A 24,067-nucleotide genomic window follows, 5' to 3' on the forward strand; every position below is an offset into this window, starting at 1 on the left:
GAAACAGGGCGGCTGGCTTGGCCCAGTGCCCCAGGCGCACACCTGGGGCTGCTAAAAAGCAGAAGGCGAAGGGGCAGCGGGCAGAGGAGCAACAGAGGTGGCCACGGCCACGCCCAGTAGAGTGTCCTCGCGGAGCAACGTGAAGTGCACGTTCCCTCGCAGTGTGTTCGGCCCTCGCCGCTGCCGCGGCCCGTCCCCCCAGACGGAAACCCTGTCTGCCTGAGCGGTCACTGCCCACTGCCCCACTGTCCCCGCCCCAGGCTAGGACTGACCTATTTGTCTGCATGGATTTGCTATTCTGGGCATTTCCTGTAAATTGAATCCAACGCTCTGTGGCCCTTTGGTCGGGCTTCCTTCACTAGGCAGAATGTGTTCAAAGTTTACCCGCCTCGTGGCGCGTGTCCGGGCTGCTCCCTACACGGCTGAGTGACACTCGCCGGTGGGGTCAAGGAGCGCTTTGCTCGCCCGCGCGTCCGCTGGCGGGCACGTCGGTTGTCTCCACCTTCTGGCCATGGAGAAGAACGCTGCTGTGCTGGGCGCGCAGCGTTGGGCCGGCCACCAAGTTCGTCTGTTTTCCCGTAAGGTGGCTCTCGTAGCGCATCGCTGTCTTTAACTTCATTCAAAACAATTTTGTTACATTGTATCATGACCACTGTCATATCGGTGTGCACTTTTTTAAAAAAGTATCAAAATGGGTGAATTTTTGTGTAGCCATTTTAATATAGAAGATGGAATACGCAACATTTTTGGTACGTCCTGTTTTATTATGTCAAAAAAGGTAAAAACGCAACTGAAAGGTAAAAAAAAATTTGTGCCGTGTACAGAGGAGGTGCTGTGACTGATCGAACATGTCAAAACGGCTTGTGAACTTTCATGCTGGAGGCTTCTCACTGGACGATGCTCCGCGGCCGGGGAGCCCAGCTGAAGTTGATAATGAGCAAATAGAGACGTTAATTGAGAACAACCAACATTACACCACACGAGAGGTAGCTGATGTACTCAAAACATCTGAATCAATAAAGTTAGTGAGGAAAATGAAAACTGTCTTTTATTTTACAGAGAAAAAAAAATCGTATGGCGCCGGCTAGTGCGGCTCAGTGGCTCAAGCGCCGGCCTGCGAACCACCAGCTCGATGCCCAATCAGGGCACAAGCCTGGGTTGCAGGCCAGGTCCCCAGCAAGGGCTTCTGTGTGCAGCCCCGGTTCCTGGAGACAGGTGCAGGGACAAAGGCCGCATGTCCAGCTGCGGGCGCAGGCGCAGCTGGCGACTCAGGTGTGCACGCTGCCCCTCCCCTGCCGCCCTGAGGCCAGCAGGGGAGGGGCTTTGAGCAGGGAGGTTGCCAGGCCCCCCCAGGGCACCTGGGCTCTGTGGGAAGTGTCTCCGTGCAAAGGGCTCTGCTTTCCTCACCAGAACATCGAGGGAGAGGCCCACTGTCCCCAACGGGGGGGCCTTCCAGCCTGAGGGGGTGCGGCCTGGGTGCTCGCGCCGGGAGGGCGCAAGAACGAGGGCTCCCAGGCAGCAGGCGCCCGGGGAGCCGGGGTTACCCTGCACCTTTGTAAAGCACCTTCCTCAGGTCCCACTTGTGGCCACCGGGGGTTTCACAGTGAACACCCCAGGTTTCGCAGGGGGCTACGACCTCGCCCGGTGGGCACGCTGCCCCCTGCTGCTCCCTCCTGCCCGGTAGCTGCGTGTGGGACAGGCCTGGCGGCGGCATGCGGACCCCAGCTGGGCCCCACACCTCGGGCACGGGGTATGCGCCGCGTGCGTTGTCACGGGAGGGAGAGTGGGCCACTCTGAGGTCAAGGAGGGTGCCGTGTCCAGCGGACACAGGGGAGTCTGCCGCCCCCAGGCTTCAAAGGGCCCCGCTGGGTGGGGGACCAGTGGGCACGGACGGGGAGCCCAGCGCGGGCCCTGGTGGCGGGGCCGAGCCCGGGGAGCCCAGGAAGCCCCAGCCTGCCCGCACCGCTCCCAGCTCCGGCGGACGAGGCCGGGCGGCCGCCCCGCTGGGAAGTGCTCAGCTGCTGCCGGGTCTGGGTGCAGGCACGGACTGGGGGCGACGGGCCTCCGCCTGTGCGACTTCTTCATTCCCAGGTTTTAAGGGGCAGTGCCACCGCGACTCTGGGCGAACCCAGGCCGACTCACAGCGGATGGCCCCTCCGCTTCACCTGCCCGGCCGTGGAGCCAGCCCCGCAGGGAGGGCCCGAGCAGGCCCGCGGAGGGGCCGGAGGCCGCGGGGGACGCGCAGGGCGCCGGGAACCCGAGGGGTGGCCTGGCCAGGACGCGAGCCCTGGCTCTGTCCTCGTGACCTCCTGTGGTGTCCGCAGGTGAGGCCCAGCCCGTGAAAGGACGTGCTAACTGGGCAGGCCCAGGGTCTCCATCGGCCCCCGTCCCCTCCAGGGACGGCGAGAGCAGCTGTTCTAGAAGCCTCCAAGCTCCTGCTCCGCACATGAGCGGCCTACAAGGCGAGGCCTGCCGATCACCATGGAAACGGTGGAGCCAGGCCTGTGGGCCCCTCTGCCACCGTCTCGCGGGCTCCTCCAAAGCAGAAACCTAGGTGAGCAGGAGGGGCGAACCCTCCGCTGGGCCGTCTGGATGTTTTCGAACCTACCCAGCCCATGGCGCCCCCGCCCCCCCGCCACATGGTCAAGGGCTGCTCCTCAGCCGGCCCCAGGCGCCGGGGGGCCTTGCCGGCCCAGCCACCTGCCACCTCCGCGGCCCGCGGCGCCTGCAGCTGCAGCACGGCCACCTGGACAAGGGACTCGAGGACGGCGAGTCAGGAAGGACTTTCACAGGCAGCGTGTTGTACGTCGCTGGGAGCCCTTGACCAAGGAACTCCGCGCCCTCCCGGGTGCACGGCTCCCTCCGAGGCCGCCTCACTCAGCTGGTCGGGGTGACCACCGCGGGGGTCAGGCACGGGTGCCGCCCGCGGAGCCGCCCTCCATGTCGAACGGAGGCACAAAAGCCAAAGTGAATCAGCAGCAAGTGGATCAAAAAGTTTATTTTGAATATTTAATTTAAAAAAATCATACCTATGAGGTGCGCTACAGAAATTCAGATGCCGTAATCGCATATAAACCCAACCTCACTGAAGCAGGCGCAGTGGTAACGCCCCAAGGGCGGGCGCCGGGCCGCCGCCAGACGCCGAGCTGCTCCCTGCGCCCCGGACGGACGCCGCCGCCCACCGCCCCCGGGCTCTGGCTCCCCACACGGGGTCCACGGTGCCACCACAGGGGCGGCCCAGGTCAGAGCACCGGCCATTTACGTCGTATTTTTAGTCACATCAATCCATCAAATTTTATTGTCATTTAAGTTGATACTTTGGCAAAAGAGCACGACTCCCTTCCAGGGAGACGGCGCCGGCGCTCCCTCGGCGAAGCAGCCGTCCCTTCGCAGCACGCGCGTCCACACAGCCGGCTGAGTGCAGGCCTTCGGACCCGGGCGTCTGGGGCCCGCAGCCGGAGCCGCGGGAGGGCAGCGTCTCAGGGGCTGACACTGCACCTCGGGCACAGGCAGGGCTCGGTGGCCCTCCCGGGACCGGGGTGACGGGAGGTGAGGGACCGAGGGAGAGACGGGCGACAAGGAACAAAGACCGGGGTCCTTGCCAAACTCAAGACCTGCGGGACTTCACATGTGAAAGGCTTTTCCATCCGATGTTCAAACTCACGTGCTTTCTAGCAATGTCCCTCAATTCGGACTTTCTACCAGGCCCCTCCCTCCCACTCCGAACACTGACACTCAAGAGGGACTCTCCTGGGGACAGCGACTCCAGCCTGGCACCCACCGGGCAGTGTCGTGGCGGCAGGCGACGGAGGCACAGGTCTCGTGTTTGTCCTGGGGTCTCGCCCGCTGACCGCGGGGGCGAGGACACCATGTACTCGGATGAACTAAAGGTCCCCAAAGTAGCTCCACGTGAGACAATTTGGCAAAAAAAGGAAACACCTTGAATGCATAAAATCAATTCCCCAAGGCCTCCCAAGAACATGATTACAATACATTAGCAAATTCTGTGGCGTGAACATTTTCAGAAGCGTCGGCAGGAGTATTAAATATAAAAGCAGTGCGACGCCCCCGCCCGCCCCGGATGCGGGAGGAAGGCGGGGGAGGGCGGGCGGCGGGCAGCCAGTGGCGGCGCTACGGCCGCAGCTCCACGTAGTTGGCCGGGAAGAGCCCGTACCTGCCCTTGCACAGCCCACGCCACCAGCCGTCGTCGATCATCTCGATGTTGGTGATGATGTCGTCGGGGTCAAAGGAGATCTCGTCGTCGCCCGCTGGGGAGAGGTACGGAGAGTGACAGTGAGGGCCACCGCCCCTCCCAGACCGGAAGGAGCCCCCGCGGCCACCCGCCGGGGAGGGGGCTGGGGCCGTGGCTCGGGGTCACCAGGGGGCACGGGCAGCCAGGCAACTGCGGCGTCTGGCTGCGGACGGTTCAGAGAAAGCCCGAGGATGGGGGCGCAGGGGGGTCTAGGCAGAGAGGTGGGATTTCTGTTAACTCTGAAATTACTTCAGAATAAATCAGTCTATAAAAATGGTATTAACACTGGAGAAGTCAGGCTCTTAAGAGACGAGCGACCGGACAAGGCGCGGGGCACAGGACACGGGACACAGGACACAGTGACTAGCGCCCCCCGCCCCCACCGCCCGCGGCGGCTGCTCACCAGCCTGGTAGTCGTAGAGGGCGATGGCTGTGATCCCGGGGTCGTTCTCATACTCGTCGTAGGCGTTTTCCTCTGGGGGGGGGACCGGACAAGGCCTGAGAGGGCGCCCCAGTCCCGCAGGCACGCAGCCGCCTCCGCTCGGGCTGCAAGCCCTCCCCAAGGCCCGGCGGGAGGAGCCGGACGGCGGGGGGCCCTGGGCGCCAACCGGGAGGGTGGGTTGTGGGGAGCCAGGCGCCTTCTGGCAGCGACGGACCCCGGCTCCCAACTCTGACACCAGCCGGTGAACTGGCCTCACCAGCTCTGAGCATCACATTTAAATTCCAGCACTGAGCCCCAGCTGGTGTGGCTCAGTGGACCGAGCGCCAGCCTGAAAACCAAAGGGCCGCCGGTTCGAGTCCCAGTCAGGGCCCAGGCCTAGGGTGTGGGCCAGGTCCCTGCTAGGGGGTGCACAAGAGGCAACTACACATGGACGTTTCCCTCTCTCCCCCTCCCTTCTCCTTTCTCTCCCTCCCTTCTCCTTTCTCTCCCTCCCTTCCCCCTCTCCCAAAATAAAATCTTAAAAGTAAATTTTAGCACTGTTTAGCACTGAGCCCTTCTAGATGGGTGGTGTCACAATGTGTGACTGGACATGGAAGACAGCGCCCCACGCCTGTCACGCTCGGGGAGAAGGTCTGCGCCCTGCTGACACCAGCGGTCCTGTGGCCCAAGGGGGGAGGGGCCTATGGCAGGTCTGTCCTAAGAGACCAAAGGAACCCTTACAGTCACGTAGAGGCTGGTTTTAGTGTCTGTCCGACTGAGACATCTCTAAGGCCCCGGGTGCGCCGGCTCCTGGAGCCAGGCTCTAGGGGACACTCCCCAACTTCTGCTTCCAAGGGGCCACAGCAGAAGCCCCTTCCTTCCCGCCCGCCCCACCCCGGCTCCCGGGGTCTAGAGCCGGACCCTGCGGACACGGGCAGCCGAGGGGGCAGGCCCGCCCCAGGAGATGGGACCGACCGTCAGAGGCGCAGAGGCCGAAGGGGAGGTGGCGGGCCCATACCTCCTGCGTAGTGGCCCGGGGCCTCTGTGCTCTCGTAGACAGCCTCGGCGGCGTAGGCCCGGCCCTGCGGGCTACCGGCCTCCCGGTAGTCGGAGGTTTCCCTGCCACACACAGGCTCGGGCTCGCTCACGGGGACCCCACGGCTCGGCTCGGCCTTGAACGAAGCAGCGTCCTGCGGGGAGTCAACGAGACGTTTCTCATGGCCTGTCCCAAGTCACCGACACACCATCTAAGCCCCGTGGGCAGAGAAAGAGGCAGGGCCTACGGGAAGGCTTGGGGGCCAATCGTGGCATGGTGCCCCTCCCCCGAGTAACCCAGCACACCCAGCACCCCCGCCCTCCGGACACGGAGCCTCCCGGCCTGTCGGAGCCGCCACTGTCGGTACGGCTGGCCTGGTCTGCACAGGCGCCCCAGAGCCCCTGGGGTCCCCAGCCCTCCTGTGGCCCAGAAGACAGCAGCTTCACGAGGTCACTGTGAGAGGTGGCTGTCCTCACCCAGCGTGTGGGGTGGGAGGGCGGGGCCTGTGCGCCCCAAGAGAGCACAGGGCCTCGGGGAACCCGCAGACTGCCCCACGAGGCTGCTGAGCCCTACGGCACTCTAAGCGGTCCAGCGCCGCCAAGGCTGACCGGCGTATCCAGCCCGGGTCTGCTTGAGGGCCCCTCGGTGCATCGGGGAGAGGCGCACAGGGCAGCTCTACTAGGAGCCGGGGAGCAGGCACTGGCTTTTGATGGAAGGAGATCAGAGAGGACGCCACCTTTGGGCCAGATGCTAGAGCCTCTCAAGGCTTAACCTGCAGGCAGGCAGCTATGGCCCAGGTCTGTTTGGACAAGCTTCCCCGGCTGCGAAGGGAGCAGGCGGAGATCTGAGGTCAGGTCGCAGTGTTGGGCCCACGATGGCTGCCCAGCGGCACCCCGAGCGGGTCAGCGGTTGGGGGGCCTGTCCTAAGGTGCCCTGCCCTCTCCGCCCATCACAGAAGTCACAGTGCCAGGTCAGCATGTCAGCCCAGCCTCCCCCCGGGGCCGGCTCCTCAGGGACCGACCCACAGTGGAACACGGCGAGGCGGGTGGCACAAGGCCCCCTCTCCCTGGTTTACAGGCTGTGAGGCCACGCCCTGCCCGGAAGCACCCCCGTGGGGATGGGACCGAAGCCCAGCTCTCCCCGCCCCCTTCACGCCTGGGCCGAGTTTGATCCGCGGTAGTGCCTTGCAACCCTGGGACCTCTGAGTGGGGAAAGATGACAGGCATGTGAGCCAGGGCCATGGCCACAGGACAGAGAGGACGGATTTGGGGCTCAGCCGGGCTCGGAGCTCGTGCCGACCCCACGGTGCAGGGTGGACACGCAGCCGTCACTCAGCGATCAGGAGGGCACATGGGGGGGTGTGTGACAGCCTGCCCCTGGGACACAGGCGGTGGGTCACCAGGCCCCGATGACAGGACTGAGGGGAAAGGGCTGCCCGAGAGGAGCCGAGGGGGAGCCGGAGAGGCCAGGGGAGTGCGGCTCCGAGCGGGAGCAGCAGCCGGGTGCCGGGGTGCGGGTTCTGGAAGGGAGATGGTCAGGGCCACAGCGGCAGAGTAAGGGGGACGATGGGCAGGAACCGTCCCACCAGGCGGCCTCGGGGTGAGGGCGGAGGCTGGGCGTGAGCCTGGGGGCCCGGCCCCGGGAGGCTCCTGCCCAGACCCCACATCCCCTCCAGGCGGGCCTCTCGCGGAGCGGGGGTGGGGGTGGGGGCGCCCTGTCCACGGTGGCACCGGCCGGGAAGGGCGTCCCGGGGAAGCCGGGCTCCTCTGCCCGCAGACACCGACCTCATAGATGGGGCTGGACGGCGGCCTCTCCTGAGCCGGCTGCGGGGTCGGGGTCGCTGGCGGGCTTTGCCTCTGGGCTCTGGCCTGCTCCTGTAACCAAAAGCAGCAGCGATCAGGACACCCCGGGACACCGCAGACACCCGGACGCCCGTGCCTCCCAGGCGGCCGCACCCGGCCTCGCGCCCACGGCCGCCGCGCTCACGTCCAGCTGCCTCCGGGCCTCCTCCTGCTCGCGCCGCTCCCTGGCCATCCTCTGGGCCCGCTCCGCTTCCGCCCGCCGCCGGTCCTCCTGCTCCTTCTCCTTCGCCAGGTTCTCAAAGTTAGCTCTGATGTTGCTGGTCTTGCTGTTGGCTGCAGAGGGCGGGGAGGGGAGGGTTCCCCGGACATCACATGCCACCGTCGCCCAGGACGGACCGAGGTCCGCACAGGTGACCAATCCCGTGGGCCCAGGCAGCCCCGAAACAACGGAGAGCCGCCCCCCAGCACCAGCGTGGCGACCCCGTGGCCTTGTGCCCGCTGCTGCGCAGCCGGACGGACACACGCCACGAGCGTGTTGCAGACCCAGGACACACCTCCTGCTCCAGGCCTCACTGCCTTCTTGACCCCACACCCGGAGGAAAAGGGCCCACGGCCCCGAGGGGCTCCCGGAGGGTGTGTCTCCCCATGGGGGGTGGGGGGCACACACAGCGCAGCCGCGTGGGAGGCCCAGGCTGTGCCGGGGAGACGCGCATGTGTCTCTGAGCGGCAAGCTGGGCTCCCTGACGTAGACGCGTTTGGGGCCCGGTGGGCACTTCCTCCCAATGAACAAACAGCCTCTCAGTCGAGAAAAACAGTATTTGCCGCGATGAGCCACACCAGAGGGCCAGACGCCGGCTCCCACCGCCGGGAGCAGGGTGGCTTCCCGGGGGCACCGCGGGGCCGTGGCCGCGCCCATGGGCTGTGGCTGAGTGCGGCTTCTCGGGCACCGTCCGGTGGCATGGAACGCAACACTGGGGAGGTCAGCACCGCTCAGTGGTCCAGCATTTTCCAAACGACAGCACCTGTCACACGCCGCTCCGAGCGGGGAGGCACCTTCAGGACACCCCGGGGCCCCGCCTGCGGGGCTGCAGGAGACAGGGACCCGCGGGGCCTGCAGAGGCCCTGGCAGCGCCCCCGTCCAGGCACTGCCTCGGGGAGCCCGGACACCCCCCCCAGAGAGCAGCCTGAACGCGGAGCAGCGGCCAGAAGCCAGGGCCCACGTGAAGGAGGGTCACAGAAGCGCACAGCGCCGCCGCCCACCCCGGCTGGCACGGCTTGGCGGGCTGAGCGCCGCCTGTGGACCACGGGGCGCCGGTTCGATTCTGGGTCGGGGCACAGGCCTGGGCTCTGGGCCGGGTCCCCTTTTGGGGCCGTGGGAGAGGCAACCAATTCATCTAACTCCCACATGGACGTTTCTCTCCCTCTCTTTTTCCTTCCTTTCCCCTCTCTCATAAAAATAAGTAAATAAAATATTTTAAAAATACAATGCCATCCTCCTGCACTTTTTTCCCCAGTAGTTACTTTTTGTATAAAAAGTGTGATTAGTTTGTGGTCATTTTACAGTTTTTAAATGCACTAACGGCACACCCCTACACGGAGGCTCTCTGGGACCGTCCTCCACGTGCCCAAGGGTTCTCAGGCCACCGGGCCTGCAAGCTGCCGGCCTCTGGCGTCCACAACGAACACCAGGGGGCGCCCTGCTCCCTGGTTTCACTTTGTCTCCACTTTGTACCTCCTGCAGCATTTCCCCAACTAAGCGGCCCCTTCAGGGCGCACCCCTGGGCTGAGCTGTGTGCCTGGGACCTGGACTGCAGGCACCTTCCCCACGGCGGCCACCGCAGAGGACGGGCTGCGTCCACCTGCTCGGGACAGGCAGGCCTTGGCGGAGGCTGCAGGGTGGGGACCCGCCTGGGAACTAGTACAAGAGGTGGGCGGCCCCCACGGACAAATGTGCCGCTACCCCAGTTCCACTTCGGGAAGCGCCCCCGACCGGAGCAGAGCCCCGCTGCCAGGGAGCCACCGCCGGCCATGTCTGAAAGGTGCCCTGAACTTCCGTGGATCGTCCATCAAAAGGGAACGAAATCCTCCCGGAAGCCACGCAGGACGGCCACGGCGCCCCCCCCCCCGCCCCTTCCCAGGGCCCCAGGAGCAGCGCAGCACGGCCAAGCCTGCCAGGACTCACCGGCTTCCACAGGGACCGTCTTCTGATACGTGGAGGACACCTTGGAGACGTCGTCAAAGGTGGAGGCGTTCTGCCGAGACAGGAACGGGCAGTCGGGGCGCTTTCTTCACACCCCGTGACGGCGCCCACCTTACACATGAGCTCGAGCTGCCCTGAGCCTCCGCGAGAATCCCCGGGGCCTGCGGGCTTCACGGCTACCTCCGTCTTGCAAACTCACTGAGGCACTGACAGCCTGCGAGACACGCCTGCTGGCAACCAGACGCGCCAGGGCCGGAGCACAAACCCGCCTGCCGGAGCCGGGGAGGCCAGGGGGCGGTGGCGCCGTGGGCCCAGGGCAGTGGGCCCCTCTGTGCAGGGCACGGCGATGGGGCCACACACGTCCACTGTGCGGACAGCCCCCAGACCTGGGCAGTCACCCCGCCTGAGGCTCAGGCTCCTGGCTGCACACGGGGATGGGGAGAGAGCGGGAGGGCGGGGCGGACGGGACAGGGAGAGCGCACCTCGCTCGCAGGAGTAACTGGGCAGCGCGGCATGTGGCACCGGACGCATTTCGTGCCCGCGGTGCCACAGGGCTGCCGGTCACTGTCCTCCCTATCACCAGGGACCACGGTCACCGCCACACACAGGCTGCCTCACCTCGGCCTGAGGCCACCACTGTGCTGGCCAAGGCCACCTTCCAGGGACCCTCCATTCCACACCACACCCCGCCCCCCCGGGTCTGCCTTCCACGCCCCATGTGGACACTTTGAGGCGGCCGGGGCGAGGACCCGAGGACACTCTCCTGACCCTGGGCCCCTGGAACCGACTGGAGGGGCAGGCCCGACAGAGGAGCCAGCCCCTGGGCAGGGGGCACGCGCGCCTCCGCGGGAGCAGCTGGGGGGCTGTGCCTGGGTCTGGAGGGTGCCGCCCCGGGACCTGGTCCAAGGACACACGTGCCTGCGTCCCTGCGCCTGCAGGGACAGTGCTGCCGCATGTGGCATGAGTGCGCCTGCCCTGGCGGCTGAAACTCGTTTGGTTTCCTGCTGACTCCTTCCCAGCCAAGCGTCCCGTGTCCCCGAGGCCTCGTGCCGGCCCCCGTGGCTGCGAGTCTGGGGTGCAACGGCAGCCCGCCTCTCGCCCTGATGGGGACCTGGCTGTAATACGAGGCGAGGGCAGCACGTGCCTCACAGCACAGCCGTGAGGGCACAGCCGGCAACCGCCAACACGCCCGGCGCGGCCTGACACACGTCAGCCCTCTCCAGCCAAAGCGCTGACACCGGAGCTCCAGCCGTTCCTGGGCCTGCCGACGGCAAACACGAAGCCCGGGGCGGGACCGACACTCACCTTGTCCATCCGGTCCTTCTGCACCCCGTACTTTCCGCCGAAGCCTTTGGAGTAGTCTGAAATGTGGCACAGCACAACACTTAGTCTTGGGCGGGGCAGGCGCAGGGCGGCGGGCAGACGCACGCAGACAGACCCCAAAACAGCTCCAACGTGCACCCAGAGCGAAAAGACGCCCAGCCAGGAGTCTCCTCCCGTCTCCTCCCAAGGAGCTCAGCAGGGGAGGCAGGAGAGAGCCGAGCGGTTCCGGGTGCTGGGGGCGTGTCAGGGGCGTGGCCGGCCCACCAGTGCAGCCCTCCCAGCAGTCTTCACGGCCAGTGGCCTCCGGCACGGAGGCCGCTTGACCATTGACCTCAGGCTTGCTCACGCGCGTTAAAAGAAATCCCACGGAAAACTCTACCAGCCAAGTCCTCTACGTGGCCATCACGCCGTTGTGTGGCACTGACGCCACGCAGAGCCATGGCCTCGCCCCGCGTCTCCCCGGGGCTCAAAGCCCCGGTGCTGCCCTGCGGCTCGGGACTGGATGTGTTTTCCAATAGGTTCTGACCCCTGGGTGCCAATGTTGGCGGCCATCAAATAACTGCTCGAGGGGAAACGCGTCTGCTCTCGGACCCCGCACACAGCCCACTGTGCACGCGCCCTGCAGGTCTGCGTGCGCCACGCTCGCTCAGGGGAAGGCACACAGAGAGGGCGTCTTCGAGGAACCGCCCTCTCAGAGCCAGAGAAACAGACACCACAGGCCCCAGTGGCCAGCCCAAGCCCCCGCTCCACGTCGGGGCACGAGGCGGCTTCCACGGGGACGCACTGAAGCTGCCGTCACCGGCAGAACTCCCGCAGGAGGCCACCGGGAGACCAGACCCCGGGCCAGGAACCAGCCACGTTGTGGGGTTGGAGTGACAATCGTGTTTGACACAACTCACACCCTGGAGGTCATGGCGGGAAAAGTGGATGGGGGAAGGGAGGCGCGAGCTGCAACGGCCCGCGCAGCACCCGTCCGAGCCCTGGGCGGCGTGGCTCCGTCTGTGGGAGCGTCAGCCCATGAACCAAGCCGGGGCAGGTTCGATTCCTGGCCAGCGCACGTGCCCAGGCTGCGGGCTCAGTCCTCTCAGGGCGCCTGCGGCAGGCTACCAAGTGGTGTTTTTCTCTGTTTCTTTCTCTCCCTCCCTTTCTCGTTCTCCAAAAGCCAATTTTTAAAAAAAATCCTCTGATGAGGATTAAAAAAGATTTTTTTAATTAAAAAAAAAATAAATAACCTAAAAGGCCCCAGTGCCCAACAGATGCAGTGGCAACTGGGAGAGCGGAGCCTGAAGTCTGTGCTCGGAGCCGCTGCACTGGCCCGGGGGGCGGGGGGCGGGGGCGGGGGGCGGGGAGGGAGAGACGGGGCGGGGCAGCTGGGCCCTGCTGGGACTCGTGCTTGGCTCGTCTCTCCTAGTCATCAAACCCCACAGCACAGGGGTCCTGCCTCTGAAACCAGCCTTATAACCTGACGGGGAGACACCGAGAGAAGAGCGCGGTTAGAGTGGACGAGCATGAGCATGTCAGACGCGCGTGGAGAGGGCGGGTCTGTGGGGCGTGGGGCGGACGGGCCCACCCCCGGCGCCCGACGGGCACGGGTGGGCTCACAGGGCCAGCGGGCGGACTGGACACCCGAGCGCGCCAGCCCGCTCCTGAGAGCAGGTTACGGGCTGTATCTGAAGTAACGCAGTAAAGCCACCCCATGCCTGCAAGTCTTCCGGGGCCCTTCCCGGGCCGCAGACCAGAGCGCGCGCCTCTGAGCGTGCGAAGACAGAGACCCGCTACGCTCAGCCTCCGCAGGGACGTCACCAGCCCTGCTCCGGGCTGCAGGCCGCAGGCCGGGGACCCGTCTGGGTCGCGCTGCTCTCCCAGGGGTGGGTTTCGTTCCGACGGGAAACACTCCAGTAGAGGGAGCGTCTCCTTCCACAAACGGCGGCCCCCTTCATCACCAAGAGGCCACGGGCTGGGGACCCTGTCGCCCCACGGCTGCCCCCAGGAATGCCGCGGCCGTGCCCGGCCGCCCGAGCGGGCGCGCACCCCGCCTTCCCAGTGCCCCCCGCCCCCCCGCAGGAGAGCGGAGCGGGGATCGCTGCAGGGGCTCGTTTCCTCAAGACTGGGAGGCGCAGGAGCACCCCAAAGAGCAAAGACAAGACCACACCACCAGGAAACGCAGCGAGCACAGGGCAGGCTGGCCCTGGGGCGACCCCGCGCACGCGCCGGCCAGCGCCATACCTTTCTGGGACTCGTGCAGCTGCAGCCTCTCCTGGTGGTCCCAGCCCAGCGCGCACTTGTCCTGTCTGTCCGTCTGCACGCCGAACTTCCCCCCGAAGCCCTTCACGTAGTCTGCGGACACAGAGGCGGGCCGTGAGCCAGCGCACAGCCAGCTCGGGGAGCGGGGGGAGCCTGTTTTCGCCACAGCTCATGCACACACTCGCCCGGGCCGGCCGTGTCCTCCCGGGCGTCAGGCCACACTCGGGGTGACAGGAAAGGGACCCGCCACAGGGTGCCTAGGAAGGACCCCGCCCGTGGGCTCAGTTTTGGGAACATACACGCAGGACACAAAGGAGACGCTCCCAGGCCGGGACACCACAGAAAGGCCCCTAAACAGCCCGGAAGTGCACCCAGAGCGAAAAGAGACGAGAGGCGCCCAGCCGCGCACAGACCCGGACGTGCAACCGCCCCGGCGTTGGAGCCCAGTGTGGAGACCGGGTCCGGCTGCTCTGGGGCTGCGGCTGCACAAACCGAGACCCACAGCCACTGGCTAAGCGCTGGGCCTCGCTCCCGCCCCGGTGACCACCCATCGCAGTGGTCTGCGGGCAGGGACAAGGTCACATCGACGTCACCTTTCTGGGACTCGTGCTTCTCTGTTTTGCCTTGGTACTCGAACCCGACAGCGCTTTTATCCACCTTGTCCTTGTCGATGCCGTACTTGCCACCAAAGCCTCTGGAGTAATCTAAAAACCGAGAAGCACTGCTTACGCACCAGCAAGGAGATCGGCGAGCACGTCGTCTTTAAGGACTTGCATCACACAAGCAGAACAGACTGGAAGGTTTTCAGGCTCTGTAATCGCCGAGGACCACGGGAGACATTTAAAGCAGATTCACAGGCAATCCAAGCGCGGAGAGCAGTTAAGGCAGCAGGCTGGTAACGGCTCCCTTCCTGCCCCCTGAAGATGCACGGGACAACCACGTGCCACAAAGCGGGGCGGTCAGGGCCAGCCACAGTCGCAGCTCTTCCTACAGTGAGCGAGCCGCACCCGCCTGCAGCCCCTTCCTGTGACCTCCCACATCAGTTCTGCTCAAAGGCACATCGCTTCAAGAGGGACTGCCACACAGAGGCACACAGCTCCGTGGACACGTGAACGGGGTATAACGCAAAGGTCCGACGCCTTCCGAGAGGGCCAGCGGCCGCGCGGAACCGGAGGTTCGCCCCAGCAGGTCGGCCCGTGCTCCCCGGCCTCCCAGACCTCGCAGGGACAAAGCCCGCGTGCACTGCCCAGGGACCCACGCACGTCCCGACTCGCAGCACGCACGCGGAGCCGCGGAGCACCCGGAGGCGCGGTGCCGGCAGAGCCAGCGAGGACGGCGAGGAGGGCAGCGGGCAGAGGCCGCAGCGCAGTGGGAGGCGGCACCACAGCCGAGCGCCGAGCGGCCCCGCAGGCCCACGGGCCGAGTCCCGGGAGACAAGCTGGGCTGTGCTTCCCATACCTGCTTTTTTCTTTTCAAAAGAAACCTGAATTTTTTAAATATGTGGGTGATCTGTTTTCCAATGACGGCACTTATTTTAAAAATGTGAACGTGCAGGCCAAGAAACAAAAGCTGCCAAGGACCAACGAGGAGGACCCCTACAGGGGTGCGTCTCAGCCTCGGGGACACAGGCCCGCGGTCAGGGGTCCGTGACTGACCACCGACAGGCCTCGGGACGACCTGGCTCCTCGGCCCACATGTTCAAGTCCCTGTCCTGGACCAGGAAGTCCATTCCTAGGAATGTGTTCTTGAACAACCGCTTGCATACTTAAGATACAGGTGTAAAAATACTGCAGCAAAGTCTCTGCATCAAAGAATAGGAAATCACCTGAGCCCTATGCTGAAGATGGCACATTACACAGATCACATAATCGTCACACTGCGGACGACTGAGCCGCCATTACAAACATGGCGAACCCGCCGCCTTGGCCCGAGAAGAGCAAGCGCGTGCGGGCACTTATCGAAGACCCTGTGTGAGCACAGCGCCCCCTGTGGGCAGGGGAGGGAGCGCCCGGGCAGGGCAGGGCGCCCGCGGCGAGAGGCGCGTGTCGCGGACGGACCTTTCTGGGACTCGTGCTTCTCCGTCTTGCCCTGGTAGTCGAAGCCCACCGCGCTCTTGTCCACGCGGTCGGCCTGCACGCCGTACTTGCCGCCGAAGCCGCTCGAGTAGTCTGGGGGGACAGGAGTTGATACAGAAGTGCTGTCACTTTGGTTAAACTAAGTGCAGGTGCAATGCACCAAGAGGCCCAGCACACACTTTAAAACGCACGAGGAGCCGCGCCCGCAGCACGAGTGACGCCGGGCACCAGGCGGTCCGAGGACACGGCTTTCACGCCCATGGGGGCGCTGCAGCCCCCCCCTTGAGAAACGAGGGCCGGCAGGTGCAGGATGCCACACGGGGCCCATCCAGAAAGGACCCACCTGCCCCCCACCCCCTTGCCGGACGGCCGGCGCTCACGCCCCAGGGCTGGTGCGGGGGCAACGCTGAGGCGAGCAGGCCCTAAAGAAGGGCGGCGACGCGGTGCCCACGGCCCAGCGTGCACGGGGACGACGTCGGGGGTGCCACAGCCCGCCTTCCTGGGGCGGGGGGTTTGGGGGGCTAAGCGTTCTGCCAGCAAAGCCCCAGAGCAAACCTCAACGGGGACCTCGCTGCGTGGACCCCAGGGACGGCAGACGCTGGGGCCTCGTGAGCGGGCGGCATCGGGGGCCCGCACGGCACCCAATACACCGCGTGACCCTCGCTGCGGGAGGGACCGCCCCCGAGGACGAGGCCCCAGGGGACGGTGTGCCCCCCCGCCCGCCCGCCTCTTCTGCGGCCTACCTTTCTGGGAGGCGTGTTTCTCAGTTTTCCCTTGGTACTCAAAGCCCACAGCAGACTGTGGGGACAAGAAACAGGGAAAGGCATTTTTAAGTGCTCCCAGTTAGTCCGAATCCACGAGCCGCGTTGTTTTTCGACCCCGGTTCCCTAAGCCAGGCGCAGGTCTGACTGACCTCCGGAGCCCTGGTGCGTGGAATGTGCAGCCCACACGACGTTCGTCGAAGCCCCGGGCCACCCCGCAGGCCGGCGGCTGCGGAGCTGGTTTCGCTCACGCATGTCCGCCCCTTAGTGTCACTCGGGAAGCTTCTCCACCGCCACACAGGCTCGCTTTCCAGGCGAGCTCTGCAGAGAGCAGCAGCGACGCCGACCAGGAGCGCAGGCTCTGGGCGCCAGCCCTCAGCCCCGTGGGACGGCAGCAGCTCCCCGCCTCCCAGGCCGCGGCTGCCACCTCACGCCAAAGCCCGGGCTCTCAGGTGCCGCCCCATGAAACAAGGGGGTGACTGAGCCAGAGAGTGAGGCCACAGGCCGGGGCCCCGGGCCGCCAGCACAGCGCCCGCAGGCTGCAGGCAGCGCTGACGCCGTCATGCTGCCGCCCGGGATCCGAACGTGGCCCCGTCACAGTGACCTCCGAGCAGGGAGGGTGAGGGACGTGGTCCCCGCTGGCACATGCCCGGGCCCCCTGAGGCCCCCTGGTCCGTCCGATGAGCAGGCGTGAGCCGGGGTTTCTGCGGCCGACACCAAGGGAGCCCTCGCACTCAGCTGTTCTCGCCTCTAACCCAGCCAGCCTGTCACCTCTGAGCCACAGTCCCAGAGTCAGAGGGGCCTCCGTGGGACCTTGAGAGGCCCGGCAGACACCACGTGCACCTGGCAGAAGGCGCCGATGTAGAGGAAGTCACCCCTGGCCCTTCAGCAACCCTGGTTCCCAGCGCGGCACTCACCTGGTCAACTCTGTCCACCTGGACACCGAACTTGCCTCCGAAGCCCCGGACGGAGTCGACCTGCGAGCAGTGCTTGGAGAGCTTCGACTGGTACTCGTGGCCGACAGCCGACTGCAGCGGGCGCAAACGCAGGGTCTCAGACGCCCGCCCGCGCGCCGCCGCCACGCCAGACCTGTCCCGGTGCGGGGGTCTCCGTGGGGCAGCCCCCTGGGTGGGGCAGGCGCTCCTTATTTACCCGCCCCCCCCCAGAAAGACAGGGCGGGAGCTCTGATTCCTGGGGCATTGCAGGCACAGCTCCCGCGGGGGGATCCCCACCCGCTCCCTCAGCCACGGGCTCCCCGAGAAGCCCAGCCAGGTGGGGCTTCCAACAGGCCTGGGTGGGAAGACGGGACCCCTGTCCAGAAACCACAGGGCCAGCAGCCTGCCCATGACCCCAGAGCCCGTGGGAGGGGAGGTCGCGACACACAGTCGGCTGCCAGAGTGAGGCGTTTCCACACCACAGGACCCAGGTATCGGAACCTGAGCACCCATTTTGCTAACGCATTCAGGTAAAAACAGGCGTGCTTTAGCTACGACCGAGGCCCACAGTGTGCCCCGCCCGGGCCTGGAGCAGGCCGGTCCCGCAGCGTCCCCGCCCCTGGCCGGCACAGGAGGAAGCCCGGTCAGCCACGGGTGCTCCAGGCCGCGCCACTGCCCGCTTCCCACCCGGCCTGTGGGCCACACCCACGCCGGCCCCTGCAGGTGGACAGCTTTCCGGAGCCAGCAGCGCCGACCGCGGGGACTCAGGGGCCGGGGGCCACAACACCACAGTGGGCCCAGGGCCCGCAGACCGGGAACGATCACACCCACACTCAGTGGCCCGACCTGCCCAGCCACGCTGCCCCCGCCAGCCCCCAGGTCAGAGTGGACAGTGGTCAGGGACCCCTTCAGGGACAGCAGGAACACAGGGCATCTGAGCCGCACGCGACCCCGGGCAGGAAGTCCGTATGGCCCGGGAGGGGCCCCAACACACCGCCTGGGGCAGGAAGGGCCTGTTGGGGCCTGGCAGACGCCCCCCGCACTGGGGTGCCGGGTCTCACACAGCAGGGCCTCGCCGGCGCTGCCGCCCCACGGGCACCTCTGGGCCCAGACCTCCCACAAGCCCAGGAAAGGCAGGTGTTGCCGAGACTTCAGGGCTGTGTCTCTGTCTTCTCCCAGCTTTGCTCCAACGTCTGCAGCCAGGCCCGGGACCCCCAGGCTCTGAAACCTGCGACGGAGACCGCCCACCACGGCCTCCAGGGCCACACGCAAACACGCGGCAGCAGCCCCAGGAGGTGCGCACAGCACGGGCCTCGTGGGGAGGAGGTTGCAGGGAAGCAGTCGAGAGACGCGGCCAGAGGGGCGGCGTGTCCGTTCTCCCCATTTTCTGACTGAGATAGACCACGGCCAACTGCCCGTGACCACAGACCGGCCGTCACACTGGGCGGGCCCCAGACGCGCCCAGGTCTGGGGTGCAGCTTAGACGAGGGGTGGAGCCCACCCCGCGGGCCTGGGGGGGCACAAGGGGCTCGGGCTGCGGTGCGGACAGGCCCAGCGGCCGCCGCCGCACCCGCCCGTTGGGTGCTCCCCAAACAGGCCTGTTCTGGAAGCCTCTGCCACGTGCTCCCCAATTCCCAACACGGAGATGTCAGGCTTTTTGTTTTTCTTCAATTTCTAAAGAGGAAAAGGCACAGGTAACAGGAGCAACCTGCACCTGGGTTTGAAATCAGTTACTTCCACGCGGGCGGGCAGCCAACCTTCCCCAGACGCGCACTGGGGCCCACAGGGGACGCGGGCGGGCAGTGTCCCTGCTGGTTCCGTCTTTGGAAGTGACCGCCCGGCTACGCCCTTGCGGGAGGCGACAGCGTGCCCCCGGGCCGGAGGGGGCAGCTCGGCTCCCACAGGCGCCCGCCTGGCCGGCCCAAGGGGAGGGCGCGTCTCGGCCTCCGGGAGTCTCTGGGGAGAGGGCAGCAGGACGGGGCAGCAGCGATGACACAGGGAGGCAGCGGGTGGCGGGAGGGGCACAGGGCGAGGCGGCCATGGGCCCGAGGTCGCACCCGCCGGAGAGGCTTCCTGGGCCAGAGAGGCCCAAGCCAGGCGCCGGCAGGAGCGCTGGCATCCCGGCAGCGGCAGCGGAGCCGGAAGTGACGACGATGTGGCTGCTCTTATCAAGCGAGTCCCCTCCGGCTCTCATTACTTTCGCCGACCGGTCGGCGCCGCCCCGGGCCTGCGGCCCCATGCTTCTGACGACTCCCTCTGGTTCTCAGTGTCCCTGTCCCCAGGAGCAGGGCCTGGCAGTGGAGGGGCTCCCCTTTTGCCCCTGCCCTGGACACTGGGGCTTGTCCAGCTGCGCCACCAAAAGCTGCCAGACTCTGGAAACCCAGAGACAACTCCGCTCCCCGCTTTCCCTGCTCCAGTGTCAAGTCATCTCCGGAGTGACAGTCACACTGCCAAGCGTCCCTGTCTCTTTCCTGCAGCTTGCTCTCACTCCGGGCTAATTCTAGACATGGCTTGGGGGGCCCGGGGGCCCCACATATCTGTCCTGTGGTGACAGAGCATGAGGCGCCGTGACACGGCTCAGACGCTGAACCCGAGCCGCGCACAAGGATGGGCATGGAATTTCAGAGCAGAACCCGACACCGGCGGACGCCCCCCACCGGCAGGAGGCGGACCTGGGCCGGCAGGTGCTCAGGTGCTCGCAGAGCTCGGCAGCGGGTCCCCCGCCCGAGCCGAAAGGAAGAAGCCGCCCTGCCTGGAGATAAACCCAACAGCCTGCTCTGTCCTCTGCTGGGGGCGCCAGCGCTGCCCCACGCCCGGCACTGTCAACGCCGAAACATTCTGCCGGCACCTCTGTCACCGTGAGCGCGCACTTGCCTGGCCCACGGCCCCGACCCGGGTCGAGTGGTCCCCCCGGCCCGGTGGGCAAGGCTCCGCGCCGGGAGCCGGGCTGCTCCCCAAAGGTCACTAAACGCACGAAGGATGTCAGCATGTCCGATGGCTGCGCCTTCACCCATGACGGAAACGAGGGGCCCGGGGCCTGGTTTTGGTCTCTGTCCCATCCCCCATGCGGTACGACTCAGGCTGCACGCAGACGCAGGGGCGCAGTGATGCCAACACCCGCAGCCCACAGGCCTGGCCTCGGGGAGCCATCCCCGCACTCCAACGCCACGCAGGCCCCGCCCCCGCCCTCTCCAGCGTCGCTGGGGCCCTTATGGGAGCATCAGGCTGCCGGAGCCCTTGATGAGTAAGGTCAACTTGCGGAGGGCAGCTTATGGCCCATCTGACCCTCAACAAATTGACCACGTGACGAACGGGTCTGAGGGCCTCCGGCGCCAGCCTGGCGGGCAGCCCAGGCCGGCCAGGGGCTGGGTGCGGCGGTGGCCGGCCACTCACCTTGTCCATCCTGTCCTGCTCCACGCCAAACTTCCCTCCGTAACCGTGCGAGGCCTTCGGTCCTGTCTCCAGCTCCTTCTCCTTGAGGGACTGGTGCTCCTGATACACATTCTCCCTCAGCTTGTGGATGCTGGAAGGGGAGGGGTCGCACACATGGCGCTGCGGGCCCAGGCCCCCGCCCGCCCCACGCGCTCTCCTCCGGGCCCTGCCGGCAGCAGTGCGCGCCGGCAGCACGGAGCTGCAGGCGAGGCCACTTGGGCCACAGACCTGACCGCGGGCCGTGCGCCCCCATGCCCCCCCGCGGGGCTGCCCTGAAACGCAAACTCTCCTCCTTCGCTGCACACGCGAAAAGCCGCTCGCGTTCGTGGTGACTGAGCAAGGACATCGCGTTCTGGGAATGGCACCCGAGGCAGAGGACGGGCCACAGCCAGACGCCCCTTCCGCAGGTGTCCCTGGGACACTGGTCGAAGCCCGGTGACACAGGACACTAGGACAGCATCCCTTCACCCGACATGCTCCAGCTTTTTATATGGTCCAAGGCGCAGTGAAAGACTCAGGGTATGTGACCCAAAAGCCATTTTTTACTGTGAACACCAGGGGCAGGGACACATCACAAGACATGGGCGAGTGCGGGCGTCTCCACGGCTGTCACTGTCAGGGGCCCTGGGACGGCGTGAAGCTGGGGTGGGGGGGGGGGGGGCGGCACGTGCCTGGGTTGCAGGTTCGGTCCCCAGTTGGGGTCCGTATTAGAAAGAGCCAACTGATGCTTCTCCCTCACATGGGCCTGTGCCCCTTCCCCGCCCCCCCAAACTTTAACGAGCATGTCCTCAGAAGGAAAAGGAAAACAGGAAGCAAGCCTCTTACTCGATGTGCCCCTGGTGCCCGGAGCCCTGCACGGTCTTGGCGCCCCACCTCTGCTCCTTCTCACTCACGTCGTTCTGAAAGAAGAGCCAGCGGCGAGCACACCCCGCGGCCGGGCGTCAGCGCCCACGGCAAGGCCCGCCCCACGGCGCGCGGAGGGCGGGGGCGGGGCCCCGGGCACTCACCACGAAGTCGGGGTCGGTCTCCCAGTCGTCGGCGCCACTGTCGTCCTGGGTGACGGACAGGGTGTGGCCTGCCGAAGCCTTCCACATCTGCAAGGACAGCAGGGTGACGGCCTGACGGGGCCTGGGGGCCGGCACAGCCACACACAGGCTCTTGGCCCACAGCCGCCACAGCCGAGACGCGCCCGGCCCGCGCCTGGACGGCAACGTAGGAACACAAGGACATAAAAGGACGCCGTATGGGGGCTGACACTGCCGTCTAGTGGCACCAGAAACGCCCCAGAAATACTCTGGTTTCAGCTCCAGTGAGAAAGTGCCTGCGGCACAGCCCGGCCAGGCGTGCGCGGCCCCCATGCGAGGCCGGGGCCCCGTCCCGCCGCCTTGGGACGGCAGTGCTGCCGGGGCAGCGGGGCTCGGGCCTCCGCCGCGGGTGCACTCAGCATCACAGCGGGGACGCCGCACGTGGCCTGCATCTCACGTGAGTTCCAACAACAAAAGGAGCATCCCCTTTGATTTCCAGCGCTGCCGGGAGGGGACGGCAGCTTCCCTAACTGAGCCTGGCCAGCCCGTAAGCCTTCCGGTGCCCACTGAGCAGGCAGCTCCGCCACCCGTTCGTGTCCTGTGCCAGCCACCGCAGAAGGTGGCTCCCCCCCACCCCCAGCCTCTGTTAGGCTTCTGCCAGCAGAGCTGACCCTGTTCACAGCCACAGAGGTAAAATCCAGCTACGTGGGGGGAAGAGGGATTCGCTTTCCACGACAGAATTAACACGATCTCACCGGGGCGGGGAGCAACGTACAGCAGCTCAATTCAATCGCCGGAAGCCCCGCCCGGGTGTCTGGAGGGGGGCCTGCACCTCAGGCCCCCGTGGTGCCTCATGGGGCTTTTGTGCTTGACACAGGCAGGACAAAAGCCCCTCACAAACCTGAGAACCGACAGTGCCCCCGCCTGCTCTGCCGGGTCTAAAGTCCGAATTCAAGGTGGTAGCGAACGTGAATCAGGACACTGCTCTCAAATTTCCAGATGGGACTCCTGCCGCCGTCCTCTGGGCAGGGAGCCGCCTGGGCAGGGAGCCGCCTGCTTCCGGTGGGGCAGGACCAGCGACCCTCCCCGTCCGGCCCCTCGAACCTCGCTCCCCTCAGCTCGGGTGTCCCACAGCCCTGCCAGAATCTCCCATCTGAGCTCAGCCCGGACGCGATTTCAGAGGGCAGACACACTGAAACCTCCCCCCGGAGGCACCCGAGGGTGCCCAGAGCTCAGCGGCGTGCCCCCGCGTCTGCCTCCCCGGGTCACGCCTGCCCGTCTGCGGACGTCAGGGGACTCAGCTCCTGCTTGCATTTCCGACCCTAAGGAAAGGGACGGAAGGACCCGAGTCCCTGCAGGGAACTGGTGACGCCCTGCCCCCGGGCGAAGATGAAAGCACCCATCTGTGCCTGACTCATCCGGAAACCGTGAGCAGAGCCCAGCCTGCACTGATCTTTCTGGAAGCCAGTCCCCGTGGCGGCCAGGGAGAGCAGGTCCCCGAAGGCCACGCCTCTCACCGGCCCCAGAGCCAAGAGACGTGGCCGGATCGCTTCCCATCCCCCCCCCCCCCCATTCTGGAGCGTCCTACCATTCCCCTCCTCTTTCTAAACCACAGGCAACACTGGGAACTTGACTTTATTTTTTATACAAAGACATTCGGGGCAACGGTGGCCCCGATCTCTGCGAACCCAGCAGGACAGGGCCTCACCCAACCGTCCAGGGGACAGCAGGGCGACCGCTCACAATGTACAAACCTTTCTTGCCAGCGGAAGATGAAAGGCTGTTCACGAAGAAGAAGCAGAGACCCAGCGAGGGCCCCCCAGGCATCTGGCGATGCTTCCGTCTGAAATACATTCGGGAGAAGAGCTCAGTTGGGCTCTTCAGACAGGTGCTCCGGGCAAACCCTCGGGGGGGTGGGGGAGATCCTTCTAGAAGCCTCTGAAACCCTCCCCAGTGATGAGGACTTTTACAGAAATCCCAAAGGAGGCTGAGAAGATCTATCTGCTTGTTACTGACCAAAGAGCTGCAAGCTTTTCAGACACATGGAGAAACTACGGAAAGCGCGAAGTTTCCCAAGGTGTGTAACTGTGTGGCGTCCCCTCAGTGCAAACCGACACGACCATCTCGGTCGCCAGCACACACCTCCTGTTTGCTACCATCCCGAGGGTTCCATTTTTTTGTTCATGAATCTGACATTGCTAAAAATAATGAAATTCTCCCCAAAGGGATGACACGTGCCTGGGAGAAGCCAAGTGGCATGACCGCTACGGGGACTTGGCTGAGGGGCCAGCGCGGGGAGTGGAAGAGAACAGGCTGCGTTTCTAAGGCTTGGATCTGGTGTCGCAGGCGTGGGGCCAGCCCAGGAGCAGAGGCAAACAGGTTGTGTTTCCAAGGTACGGATCCGGTTACTGCGTGGAGATCCGAGCTCCGACGCCCCGGCCGCCCTCACCAGCTTTCCCGGAATGGGGCCCCGCACTGCAGGCAGCACAGGGCAGAGGAACAAAGCCCCCTGGCTCCCAGGAGCAAGCCAGTCACAGGCAGCCAGTCACGGACCAGCCACG

The 24,067-nt window shown here is 65.8% G+C and overlaps 1 protein-coding gene across 1 annotated transcript; it reads right to left on the bottom strand.

Moving 5' to 3' along the window:
* Nucleotides 1–3,009: 3,009 nt before the first annotated feature.
* CTTN (cortactin) lies at nucleotides 3,010–23,350 on the bottom strand. Its single transcript, XM_054570756.1, has 16 exons — nucleotides 23,261–23,350; nucleotides 21,489–21,575; nucleotides 21,307–21,380; nucleotides 20,443–20,572; nucleotides 17,032–17,142; nucleotides 16,097–16,151; nucleotides 15,336–15,446; nucleotides 13,872–13,982; nucleotides 13,261–13,371; nucleotides 11,017–11,072; nucleotides 9,694–9,763; nucleotides 7,696–7,844; nucleotides 7,494–7,583; nucleotides 5,692–5,863; nucleotides 4,656–4,727; nucleotides 3,010–4,268 (listed from the first exon to the last, which is right to left on the bottom strand). The coding sequence occupies exons 2-16, from the start codon at nucleotides 21,573–21,575 to the stop codon at nucleotides 4,132–4,134; spliced, it is 1,536 nt and encodes a 511-aa protein (XP_054426731.1). The 5' UTR covers nucleotides 23,261–23,350; the 3' UTR covers nucleotides 3,010–4,131.
* Nucleotides 23,351–24,067: the final 717 nt, after the last annotated feature.

This window comes from Pteronotus mesoamericanus, unplaced genomic scaffold (genome assembly GCF_021234165.1).
Source record: "Pteronotus mesoamericanus isolate MK-2021 breed Mesoamerican mustached bat unplaced genomic scaffold, CSHL_Meso_final contig_214, whole genome shotgun sequence".
Lineage (NCBI taxonomy): Eukaryota > Metazoa > Chordata > Mammalia > Chiroptera > Mormoopidae > Pteronotus > Pteronotus mesoamericanus.